The sequence below is a fragment of the Hyla sarda genome, chromosome 9 (genome assembly GCF_029499605.1).
Source record: "Hyla sarda isolate aHylSar1 chromosome 9, aHylSar1.hap1, whole genome shotgun sequence".
Taxonomy (NCBI): Eukaryota; Metazoa; Chordata; class Amphibia; order Anura; family Hylidae; genus Hyla; species Hyla sarda.
Window position 1 is genome coordinate 129,529,024 of NC_079197.1, and position 13,429 is coordinate 129,542,452.

General features: G+C 46.5%; 1 protein-coding gene across 1 annotated transcript in view; it reads left to right on the plus strand.

Annotated features, from left to right (window-relative positions):
• The window catches only part of LOC130291915 (interleukin-13 receptor subunit alpha-1-like), a 42,050-nt gene that overhangs the window by 14,953 nt on the left and 13,668 nt on the right, over positions 1-13,429 (plus strand). Inside the window, exon 6 of the mRNA XM_056541349.1 lies at positions 4,280-4,376. Within this exon, the coding sequence (XP_056397324.1) occupies positions 4,280-4,376 (97 nt within the window). The remainder of the gene's footprint in view (positions 1-4,279; positions 4,377-13,429) is intronic.

Below are 13,429 nucleotides of genomic sequence, written 5' to 3' on the forward strand. Positions count from 1 at the left end.
TAATGAGTGACAAGTTGGTGGCCAACCAAATAGCTCAAGAAGCTCACCACTGTATGTCTGCCACGTCTCTCTTCTTGATAGGAGTTCGTCCGGACTTCCGGCACCGACGTCATGTGTAAACAATGCGCAGAACAAACTGCGCGCGGACTTCGTCTCTGTAAGTACCTGAGAAGCTTACCGCGCATGTGCCAGAGTTTAAGCTGCGCGTTCTCAACTGCGCGAGAACTTAGCTGTTATTCCGCTTACTCATTGTATATGTTGGTAGTGCCTGCGCACTAGAAGATGCGCGAACACTTTACCATCACCCGAGAAGAACAATGGATACAGGACACTTTGGTCCATTGCCAAAAAAAGGGGGATATGTAGAGGAAGTAAATTACAATAACTAAGTTACTTATTTAGTGTTGCTAGTTGTTTAATTTTGTTAAAAGGGTTACTTTTAACAAAATTAAACAACTAGCAACACTAAATAAGTAACTTAGTTATTGTAATTTACTTCCTCTACATATCCCCCTTTTTTTGGCAATGGACCAAAGTGTCCTGTATCCATTGTTCTTCTCGGGTGATGGTAAAGTGTTCGCGCATCTTCTAGTGCGCAGGCACTACCAACATATACAATGAGTAAGCGGAATAACAGCTAAGTTCTCGCGCAGTTGAGAACGCGCAGCTTAAACTCTGGCACATGCGCGGTAAGCTTCTCAGGTACTTACAGAGACGAAGTCCACGCGCAGTTTGTTCTGCGCATTGTTTACACATGACGTCGGTGCCGGAAGTCCGGACGAACTCCTATCAAGAAGAGAGACGTGGCAGACATACAGTGGTGAGCTTCTTGAGCTATTTGGTTGGCCACCAACTTGTCACTCAATACTTGATATAGATTGATTGGAGGGTTTTGTCGCAATGGATGATGGGAGCCTTTTTTGATTGGAAATAACGTTGGTGACATCATAACAGGAGATGTTAAAAGGTCCGGTCGGCGTTTTTGTTCGCCATTGCCCATTTGCCTCTTGACAAAGCCACTTGGTGGCGAAACGTTGAGGGGGGCAGTGTTATGGTTTTAACTGCTATGTACCCTAACAATCAGTAGTTCTGGGATACCAAACACAATGTATCTCCTACGAATTAAAGAAAATAGTGGAGCTAGTTGAGCCCAATAAGCCCTAATTCAGCTATTAGTTAGGAGCACATAGTGTTTTTAAATGTGTGATTTTTTCCTTCTTTTTTCACTATTATATTTTTGGACCCGCAAATTAAAGTCCTGTAATTAGCTAATATTTGGTTGGGACCCTCAGGGCCTTTATTGGATTGCCTCTGGCGATCTATCAGTGATTATTGTATATTTTGCCCTCCAGCCATTAGTCTCGCTCTTTTGTATTAAACAGTTAGTTTAGTCTCCTCCCGGCCTGGCAGGAGACCAAACTCAGGAAGTGCATGCGGGTCATGGCGAGGCACAGCTCTCACAGGCGTCAGTGACATCGCACCTGCTGGGGAACACCCACTTTCTCCTGCCGGGAGCTCACACAATGTGAGCAAGGGGAAAGGTATGATACACAGCTTTTTAAAGCTCTGCAAAAAAATGTAAGGGCAGGAGGGGTGTTAGGAGTAGTTAGGGAATATAATATGAGCTAGTTTAGAAAATATGGTTTGATGACAGGTACTCTTTTTAATATTTTGTTGGACAACCTTTTGAGGCAGTCACTGCAATCCAGCAATATCTGTGTAACTCTCAATGAGACTTCTGCACTTGTCTCCAGGTATCTTGGCCCACTCCTAATAAGATACTCCTCCAGGTGTTTCAGGTGTGAAGGTGTCTTCTCCAGAATGCAGGTATCTCTGGCCCCTACTCATAAGATCCTGCTCCAGCTGTCTCAGGTGAGAAGGTGTCCTACCCAGACTGCAAGTATCTTGGCTCACTGCTCATAACATACTCCTCCAGGTGTTTCAGGTGTGAAGGTGTCTTCTCCAGACTGCAGGTATCTTGGTCCACTCCTCCTAAGATACTTCTCCAGCTGTATCAGGTATGAAGGTGTCTTTTCCAGACTGCAGGTATCTCTGGCCCACTACTCATAAGATCCTGCTCCAGCTGTCTCAGGTGTGAAGGTGTCCTCCCCAGACTGCAAGTATCTTGGCCCACTACTCATAAGATACTCCTCCATGTGTTTCAGGTGTGAAGGTGTCTTCTCCAGACTGCAGGCTGATGTTTAATAAAATGTGTTCAATAGGACTCAAATCGGAGGTTATAGAAGCCACTTCACAGCAGTCCAATGTTTTGCTCTTTCTTATTCTTGGGTGTTTTTAGCTGTATGATTTGGGTCATTATCTTGTTGGAGGACCCATGACCTGTGACTGAGACCAAACTTCCTGACCCTATATGCCTTAATATTCTAAAAATTTCATTGTACCCTGTACAGATTCAAATCGCTCTGTGCTAGACTTCCCAAAATCTCTATTTTTGTCTATGTAAGGAGATGCAGAAATGGGGATACAAAGAAAAGATCACTGTACCTACTGTGAAGCATTGAGGAGACTTGGTTATGTTCTGGGGCTGCTTTGCTGCATCTGGAATAGAGTGTCTTGAATCTGTACAGGGTACAATGAAATCGAAATGTGGTGCCCAGGGTCAGTGAGCTTGGTCTCAGTCACTGGTCATGGGTCCTCTAACAGGAAAATGACTTAAAACACACAGCTAAAAACACCCAAGAATGGCTAAGAGCAAAACACTGGATTGTTCTGAAGAGGCCTCGATAAGCTCTGATCTGAGTCCTATTGAACCTCTGTGGAATGAGCTGATACCTGCAGTCTGGAGAAGACACCTTCACACCTGAGACAGCTGGAGCAGTATCTTAGGAGGAGTGGGCCAAGATATCTGCAGTCTGGAGAAGACACCTTCACACCTGAGACAGCTGGAGCAGTATCTTAGGAGGAGTGGGCCAAGATACCTGCAGTCTGGAGAAGACCTTCACACCTGAGACAGCTGGAGCAGTATCTTAGGAGGAGTGGGCCAAGATACCTGCAGTCTGGAGAAGACACCTTCACACCTGAGACATCTGGAGCAGTATCTTATGAAGAGTGGGCCAAGATACCTGCAGTCTGGAGAAGACACCTTCACACCTGAGACATCTGGAGCAGTATCTTATGAAGAGTGGGCCAAGATACCTGCTGTATGGAGAAGACACCTTCACACCTGAGACATCTGGAGCAGGATCTTATGAGGAGTGGGCCAAGATACCTGCAGTCTGGAGAAGACACCTTCACACCTGAGACAGCTGGAATAGGATCTTATGAGGAGTGGAGCCAAGATACCTGCAGTCTGGAGAAGACACCTTCACACCTGAGACATCTGGAGCAGTATCTTATGAAGAGTGGGCCAAGATACCTGCTGTATGGAGAAGACACCTTCACACCTGAGACATCTGGAGCAGGATCTTATGAGGAGTGGACCAAGATACCTGCAGTCTGGAGAAGACACCTTCACACCTGAGACAGCTGGAGCAGTATCTTATGAGGAGTGGACCAAGATAACTACAGTCTGGAGAAGACACCTTCACACCTGAGACAGCTGGAGGAGTATCTTATGAGTAGTGGGCCAAGATACCTGCAGTCTGGAGAAGACACCTTCACACCTGAGACAGCTGGAGCAGGATCTTATGAGGAGTGGGCCAAGATACCTGCAGTCTTGGGAGAACACCTTCATACCTCAGACAGCTGTTGCAGTATCTTATGAGTAGTGGGCCAAAATACCTGGAGACAAGTGCAGAAGTCTCATTGAGAGTTACAGAGATCGCTGAATTGCAGTGATTGCCTCAAAAGTTGTGCAACAAAATATTAAGTAATTATATTAAAGTTCCAGTCTGTTTATTGGCTGTGACAGATCCTCTTTAAAGGGAACCTGTCATCAGATTTTACCTGTGATTGACAGCCTGTGCATGGCCTACGTCATCGTTCTGCTCTATACGCTTAGGGAGCAGAGCGGTGACGAGGGCTGTCAATCACACTGAGGGGGCAGCATTACAGCCGGAGCAGTGGGACTAGGTAAGTATAGCTCCCTGCCCAGGCGACTACATACAGGGCTGACAGGGGGCACTTTTAAACTATCCTCACCATCCCTGCGGACAATAACGTCCCCTGGGAATGGTGAGGAAAAATATTTTACTATATATAATGCATTGCTGCATGCTATATATGGTAAAATCTGATGACAGGTTCCCTTTTAGTCTGAAAAATTACATTAGGTTTTAGGGTTACACATTTGTGATCATCTCATTTTTTGTTTTTACAGGAGAAGACAGTGGAACAATTATATCTATGTTAATACTAGTCCTTATTTCAAGCATTATAGTTTTTGTTTTCATCATCCTACTTATTTACATGAGAAGGTAAAAAAATGCATATCACCTCTCTGCCAAAATGTTAAAGCTTTACAGATGTGTGTGAATGTTTGTGTTCTCTCATGCCTCATTCGCATCATGTTTCAGAGCTTTGTTCTAAGTACACTTCATCAAAGTATGCTAAGCCACCACTGTGGGCCTAACTCATAGAGTGGGTGCCTGAAGGCTTTCAAGCAGAATTCTTTCCACTGTGCTAATATCTTTTGCCAGTGTTCTGTATGTTTGTGTTCACTGTCCACGTCTTGTATCACTTGGTAACATGGTGATTTTGCACTGTGCTTCTGTGATCCAAGCAAGAATACTGACACTAAATGGGAGACTTTTAAAAATATTTGAAAGGCGTTATCCAGTAAAAAAAAACTTTTTTTTATATATCAACTGGCTCCAGTAAGTTAAACAGATTTGTAAATTACTTCTATTAAATTTTTTTAATCCTTTCAGTACTTATGAGCTTCTGAAGTTAAGGTTGTTCTTTTCTGTCTAAGTGCTCTCTGATGACACCTGTCTCGGGAACCTCCCAGTTTAGAAGAGGTTTGCTATGGGGATTTGCTTCTAAACTGGGCGGTTCCCGAGAAACGTGTCATCAGAGAGCACTTAGACAGAAAAGAACAACCTTAACTTCAGAAGCTCATAAGTACTGAAAGGATTAAGATTTTTTTAATAGAAGTAATTTACAAATCTGTTCAACTTTCTGGAGGCAGTTGATATATATAAAAAAAGTTTTTTCCTGGATAACCCCTTTAAATTCTCACTGTAAGATGTATATACCTTATGGGAATAAAAGGGTCAGAAATAAAAGAAAACCAATATGGATGAATAAATCTGTTAAATGGGCAATAAATGACAAAAAATAAAGCATTTAAACTACTAAAACAGGACATTAAAAAGCTATGGTGAAAAATTTAGAATATGTAAAAAACAGATAAAACCCGCAAAATTAGAGACAGAAAGACTCATTGCCAAAGAGAGTAAAACTAACCCCCAAATGTTCTTTAAATATATAAATAGCAAAAAGGTTAAAAATGAATGTTGGCCTTTTAAAAAAGATAAAGAAGAAATTATAAACGGGATCAGGAAAAAGCAAATATATTAAACAAATTCTTCTCCAATGTATTAATTGAGGAAAATGAAATGCCAGATGAAATACAGCGAGATAAGGTAATTGCCCCTGTACAGGTCACCTGTCTAACCCAGGAAGAAGTACAGTGCCGCCTAGAAAAATCAAGATAGACAAATCACCAGGTTCAGATGGCATTCACCCCCGTGTTCTAAAGGAATTAAGTAATGTAATAGACAAACCCCTATTTTTAATATCCAGGGACTCTATAGTGACAGGGACTGTTCCCCAGGACTGGTGCATGGCAAATGTAGTGCCAATATTTAAAAATGGGTCAAAAGGTGACCCCGGGAATTATAGGCCTGTAAGTTTAACCTCGGTTGTATGTAAATTGTTTGAGGGTTTTCTAAGAGATGCTATTTTGGAGTATCCTGATAAAAATAAATGTATGAACCCATATCAGCATGGCTTTATGAGGGATCGGTCCTGTCAAACTAACCTGATCAGTTTTTATGAGGAGGTGAGCTCCAGACTGGACCAGGGGCAATCACTGGATGTCATATATCTGGATTTTTCCAAAGATTTTGATACGGTGCCACATAAAAGGTTGGTGCATAAAATGAGAAGGATTGGGCTGGGGGAGAATGTGTGTAAGTGGGTAAGTAACTGTCTCAGTGATAGGAAACAGAGGGTGGTTAGTAATGGTACTTATTCTGATTGGGTGACTGTTAATAGTGGTGTACCACAGAGGTCATTCTTGGGTCCTGTTCTATTTAATATTTATTAATGAACTTGTAGAGGGGTTGAATAGTAATAAAGCAATCTTTGCAGATGATACTAAACTCTGTAAAGCGGTAAACACTATAGAGGACAGTGCACTGTTACAAATTGATCTGGATAGGTTGGAGGTTTGGGCTGGGAAGTGGCAGATGAGGTTCAACACTGATAAATGCAAGGTAATGCACATGGGGAGGAAAAATCCGGGCTGGGATTATGTATTAAATGGGACAACTGATGGGGGAAAGGACTTGGGAGTCTTAGTTAACAGTAAATTTAGCTGTAGTGGCCAGTGTCAGGCAGCTGCCCACAACTAGGAAATAATTCTACTGCTATACAAATCACTAGTCAGACCACACATAGAATACTGTGTACAGTAATGGGCACCAGTGTACAAGAAAGATATAGTGGAGCTGGAGAGGGCTCAAAGACGGGCAACCAGGGTAATACGGGGAATGGGAGGACTACAGTACCCAGAAAGATAATCAGAATTGTGATTATTTGGTTCAGAAAAAGGAAGGCTTTGGGGTGACCTAATAGCTATGTACAAATATATCAGGGGACCGTACAGAGATCTCTCCCATGATCTATTTATACCCAGGACTGTATCTATAACAAGGGGGCATCCTCTATGTTTAGAGGGAAGAAGGTTTCTACAACAGCACAGACGGGGGTTCTTTACTGTAAGAGCAATGAGTCTATCAAACTCTCTGCCAGAGGAAGTGGTCATGGGGAACTCTGTAAAAGAATTCAAAAGGGGTCTGGATGCATTTTTGGAGAGTAATAACATTGTTGTATACTAGATTTATAGGGACAGAAGGTTGATCCACGGATCTATTCTGATGCCATATTTAGAGTAGGGAAGGAATTTTGACCTCCAGTATGAGGGGTTTTTGCCTTCCTCTGGATAAACTCAGTAGGGACTCATTAGGGATATAGGTTGAACTTGATGGACTCTGGTCTTTTTTCAACCTTATGAACTGTTACGCCTAGCGCTCCGGGTCCCCGCTCCTCCCCGGAGCGCTTACGGCGTCTCTCTCTCCGCAGCGCCCCGGTCGGTCCCGCTGACCGGGAGCGCTGCACTGTTATGGCCGTCGGGGATGCGATTCGCACAGCGGGACGCGCCCGCTCGCGAATCGCATCCCAGGTCACTTGCCCGTCCCGGTCCCCTGCTGTCATGTGCTGGCGCGCGCGGCTCCGCTCTCTAGGGCGCGCGCGCGCCAGCTCCCTGAGACTTAAAGGGCCAGTGCACCAATGATTGGTGCCTGGCCCAATTAGCTTAATTGGCTTCCACCTGCTCCCAGCCTATATCTGTTCTCTGTCCCTGCACTCCCCTGCCGGATCTTGTTGCCTTAGAGCCTAGTGAAAGCGTTACTGTGTTTGTCCATACTGTGTACTTGACCTCCTGCTATTACCTTATTGACTACGATCCTTGCTGCCTGCCCCGACCTTCTGCTACGTCCGACCTTGCTTCTGTCTACTCCCTTGTACCGCGCCTATCTTCAGCAGTCAGAGAGGTTGAGCCGTTGCTAGTGGATACGACCTGGTCACTACCGCCGCTGCAAGTCCATCCCGCTTTGCGGCGGGCTCTGGTGAACACCAGTAGTGACTTAGAACCGGTCCACTAGCACGGTCCACGCCAATCCCTCTCTGGCACAGAGGATCCACCTCCTGCCAGCCGGCATCGTGACAGTAGATCCGGCCATGGATCCAGCTGAGGTTCCCCTGCCTTATATCTCTGATCTCACCACGGTGGTCGCCCAGCAATCCCGACAGATCGCCCATCTAACCCACCAGCTGTCGGAAGTGTCCACCACGGTGCAGCAACTTCAGTCGCAACTTCTGCCTCTGCTACAGCAGCAACCATCTCCTCCGCCAGCTCCTGCACCCCTTCCGCAGCGAGTGGCCACTCCTAGCCTCCGCTTGTCCTTGCCGGACAAATTTGATGGGGACTCTAAGTTTTGCCGTGGCTTTCTTTCGCAATGTTCCCTGCACTTGGAGATGATGTCGGACCAGTTTCCTACTGAAAGGTCTAAGGTGGCTTTCGTAGTCAGCCTTCTGTCTGGAAAAGCCCTGTCATGGGCCACACCGCTCTGGGACCGCAATGACCCCGTCACTGCCTCTGTACACTCCTTCTTCTCGGAAATTCGAAGTGTCTTTGAGGAACCTGCCCGAGCGTCTTCTGCTGAGACTGCCCTGCTGAACCTGGTCCAGGGTAATTCTTCCGTTGGCGAGTACGCCATACAATTCCGTACTCTTGCTTCTGAACTATCCTGGAATAATGAGGCCCTCTGCGCGACCTTTAAAAAAGGCCTATCCAGCAACATTAAAGATGTTCTGGCCGCACGAGAAACTCCTGCTTACTTGCATGAACTCATTCATCTAGCCACTCGCATTGACATGCGTTTTTCTGAGAGGCATCAAGAGCTCCGCCAGGAAAAAGACTTAGATCTCTGGACACCTCTCCCACAGTCTCCATTGCAATCTGCGCCTAGGCCTCCCGCCGAGGAGGCCATGCAAGTGGATCGGTCTCGCCTGACCCTGGAAGAGAGGAATCGCCGTAGGGAAGAGAATCTTTGTCTGTACTGTGCCAGTACCGAACATTTTTTGGTGGATTGCCCTATCCGTCCTCCACGTCTGGGAAACGCACGCTCGCACCCAGCTCTCGTGGGTGTGGCGTCTCTTGATGCTAAGTCGGCTTCTCCACGTCTCACGGTGCCTGTACGGATTTCTCCTTCAGCCAACTCTTCCCTCTCAGCCGTGGCCTGCCTGGACTCTGGTGCCTCTGGGAATTTTATTCGGGAGTCCTTGGTGAATAAATTCCGCATCCCGGTGACCCGTCTCGTCAAGCCACTCCACATTTCCGCGGTCAACGGAGTCAGGTTGGATTGCACCGTGCGTTACCGCACGGAGCCCCTCCTAATGTGCATCGGACCTCATCACGAAAAAATTGAGTTTTTGGTCCTCTCCAATTGCACTTCCGAAATTCTCCTTGGACTACCCTGGCTTCAACACCATTCCCCAACCCTGGATTGGTCCACAGGGGAGATCAAGAGCTGGGGTTCCTCTTGTTTCAAGGACTGCCTTAAACCGGTTCCCAGTACTCCCTGCCGTGACCCTGTGGTTTCCCCTGTAACCGGTCTGCCGTCCTGCCATAAGAAGTGCCTCTCCCTCCCTCCCAGTCCAGTCAGGCAAGCCTCGGTGCCTCCCCATGGCCCCCGTCCTGGTGTCACACTGCCCCGTGCCAGGCCTCGCCCTCTGCCCTCCCTCCCCATTCCCACTCCTGCTGTACTGCCTGCCCTTGAGGAAACCCTCCATTCTTTCCCGGTCTCCTCATCCCAGGGGAGGCAGTTACCGGGCAAAGAGAAGGGGAGACCTAAGGGGGGGGTACTGTTACGCCTAGCGCTCCGGGTCCCCGCTCCTCCCCGGAGCGCTTACGGCGTCTCTCTCTCCGCAGCGCCCCGGTCGGTCCCGCTGACCGGGAGCGCTGCACTGTTATGGCCGTCGGGGATGCGATTCGCACAGCGGGACGCGCCCGCTCGCGAATCGCATCCCAGGTCACTTGCCCGTCCCGGTCCCCTGCTGTCATGTGCTGGCGCGCGCGGCTCCGCTCTCTAGGGCGCGCGCGCGCCAGCTCCCTGAGACTTAAAGGGCCACTGCACCAATGATTGGTGCCTGGCCCAATTAGCTTAATTGGCTTCCACCTGCTCCCAGCCTATATCTGTTCTCTGTCCCTGCACTCCCCTGCCGGATCTTGTTGCCTTAGAGCCTAGTGAAAGCGTTACTGTGTTTGTCCATACTGTGTACTTGACCTCCTGCTATTACCTTATTGACTACGATCCTTGCTGCCTGCCGCGACCTTCTGCTACGTCCGACCTTGCTTCTGTCTACTCCCTTGTACCGCGCCTATCTTCAGCAGTCAGAGAGGTTGAGCCGTTGCTAGTGGATACGACCTGGTCACTACCGCCGCTGCAAGTCCATCCCGCTTTGCGGCGGGCTCTGGTGAACACCAGTAGTGACTTAGAACCGGTCCACTAGCACGGTCCACGCCAATCCCTCTCTGGCACAGAGGATCCACCTCCTGCCAGCCGGCATCGTGACATGAACTATGTTACTATGTTACTAGATAAAACAAAAACAGCTCTCAGCTGATATCTGCTCCTTTTATACAAGCAACTTCTTGTTTTGTTATTATGGTGCATTTAATTGAGAAAAGTGAACTATAAGTATGAGGCTGGCTTACACTCAAATGTAGACATACACATACTATCACTAGGCCAACAGCTCTCTCTTTACTTCTCCCCATACACATAAACACTCGGCTCTGGTGGCGGCTTATTACCCTGAGGGTTGCGCAATGAAACTTCAACATGCCGCTCCTTCTCTCCCCTGATATTATCAGTCAGTGGAGTGTCATGAGTAGAAATGAGCGAGCCGAATCCGGCAGATTCAACCCCAACTTTAGGATTTTTCTGGCTTGGCGAACACTCAAGCTTTTACTGGTTCAGCTTTTGCAGGCCAGTAAATAGCCTAAAAAACCTGAAAGCATGTTTTTTGGGTGGACGAAAGAAGCAGGGCGGGCAGTACATGGTGAAATGACGTAAGGACATCAGCAGATCACATGATAACCCAGGCCTATCATGTGATTGGCTGCTTTCATGTGTCAATCAGCACAAGGGCCAAAGGACACAGCATGGGACACAGATAAAAGGGCAGTCATGTCACCCACAGCATTCAGAGCCCTGGAACTTCTGCATAGAGGAGATTAAGAAAGAGAGAGTGGTAGAGAGAAAGACATAGAGACAGTTAGTGGTTAGAAAGATAGACACTGAGATACAGATTACAAATAAAGAAGAAATAGGGACAATTAGTGATTAGAAAGAGAGAGATAAAGGTTAGAAAGAGAGACCTTGTGTATGTGTGTGTGAGTGAACAGGATTCAATCCCCATACAAGAATCCTATAGGGGCTCCTAAACACCAAACAGCATATAAGGGGAGGGACATCTTAATCACAGCCTCTGAAGGGCTCGTCTTTTGCTACCACAAATCCAAAGCTCATACCTGGATATACGTGAATTAAATACTGTTCTGGAAAAAGCTGCAGTAGCCAGTGAGGTGCATTGATCTTTGCCACCCACCCACCAAGTGTATTTAAGTGCCACCTATATACCTGTAGGGCCTGTGAACACAGTAGTGAATATAACAGATTTCCGCAAACACCTTTAGTACGCATTGTGATGTCATCTCTGCCACGCAAAAAGCGTGTTGAAGTTACACCATGAGCCCAGACCCCATGGACTTCTGGCTCACCAGATTAGACCATTGGCCAAAACTTGCCCAGGGCTGCTGGCCAAATTCAAATACATTTTTTTGGCAACCCGCTACTTCCAGCCAGGCCTGGGCTGCCTGGCTGGGGTAAAATTCAAATTGATTGCAGTTGCTCTTGCAAACACCCTGCGGCTAGCCAGGGCTGCTGGCCAAATTCAAATAGATTTTTTTTTTTTTAAACCTGCTGAACAGGGGTCCACTCTCTGCTTTCCATAGAGTAAATGCTACACTACCAATGCCAGTAAAATTCAAATTGATTGCGGTTTCTTTTGCAAACACCCTGCGGCCAAGCCAGGGCTGCTGGCCAAATTCAAAGAGATTTTTTTTTGCAAACCTGCTACTTCCAGCCAGGCCTGGGCTGCCTGGCTGGGGCACAATTCTAAATAATTTTAAAGGTTTCTGAACCTGCTGCTGTATGCAGGCTACTACAACTTCCTCCAGTTAACCACTGTGACATGCTGAAGGTTGCTGTTGCAACCTCCCTGCAGGCCAGCCAGGCCTGGGTCACCTGGCTGGCCAAATCAGAATGAATTTTAATGGTTTCTCAACCTGCTGCTTCATGTGGGCTACTACAACTTCCTCCAGTAACAGACTGTGACATGCTGAATGTTGTTGCTGCAACCTCCTTGCAGCCAGCAGGCCCTGGGTCACCTGGCTAGCCAAATTCAAATTGATTTGAAAGGTGTCTCAACCTGCTGCTTTATGCAGACTACTACAACTTCCTCCAGTAAGCCACTAGGACATGTTCTGCTGGTAGTTTCAGCCAGATCTATGCATACACAACCCAGGCATGTCAGAATCACCAGTTCAGGAACCATATCATTTCATTTTTATTTAAAAATGTAAAAACTTTATTGAAACATTTTTATGTTAAACCACCGCCTTCCTGCTACTACCAGTCCACCATCTCCTGCTGTATGCTAATAACATAAGCCCTCAATCTCATGCTGTATGCTTGAAACATCAGTCAGCAACCACCTGCTATATGCTGGATACCACAAATAACACCAGTCCACCATCACTCTACTTCCAGCCAGGCCTACACGTACACAACCCATCATCCACAAAAAAAGGGATAATTTTTGGCACGCTTGGAAAAAGCCACTTGTCTACCCATGCCTCCATGTGCATATTAACACTGGCAGCCATCTACCGACAACCAGGAATACTTTATGCCACTTTATTTAGGTTATAATAGGCCTAAAAATGGGCGAGTTGTAATAGTTACCATGGGTTATTGCATGTCACCATAACACTTTAAAACTGCTTGAAACAGTGTTAGACAGAGGTTTAGAGCTGTTAGGCAGTGTTATGAATGTGTTTAGGGGCTTATTTCATTGCCAGTTTGATTTGAACCGAACTTAGCAGAACTCGCAATTTCCGAAAAATTCGGCAACTCTGGCGAACCGAACTTTTCAAAAGTTTGCTCAACTCTAGTCAGGAGGCTCCCATACACATAAGACATTCAGATAATCCCAAGTCGAGCTTAAGATGACTTTTCAGTAATGTGTATGGGGTCTAACTTTCATTCTGACAAAAATATTACAACTGATTCCTCCATACACATAAAAGCATGGCTTGGCTGAGCACTTATGTGATCTAAATGGAACAAGAGTGTAAGTTACTGACAGACACCTCTTGTGGCGGCTTGTCTCCCTGAGAACAAAAAGATCGGGCAGTTAAAAACCAATATGCCTGATCCTTCTCTCCCCAACAACATCTGTCAGGGGAGAGCCAAGGGCTCCTATATACATTAGATGGTCTCCAGTTCAGCAAAAATCGACACATACACATTAGACACATACCTAATTTGTAAAGAGGCTTGTAGGTACATGCAGGAATATGTGAGGTAAAAAAAATAGTCTATGAAAGTGTCCA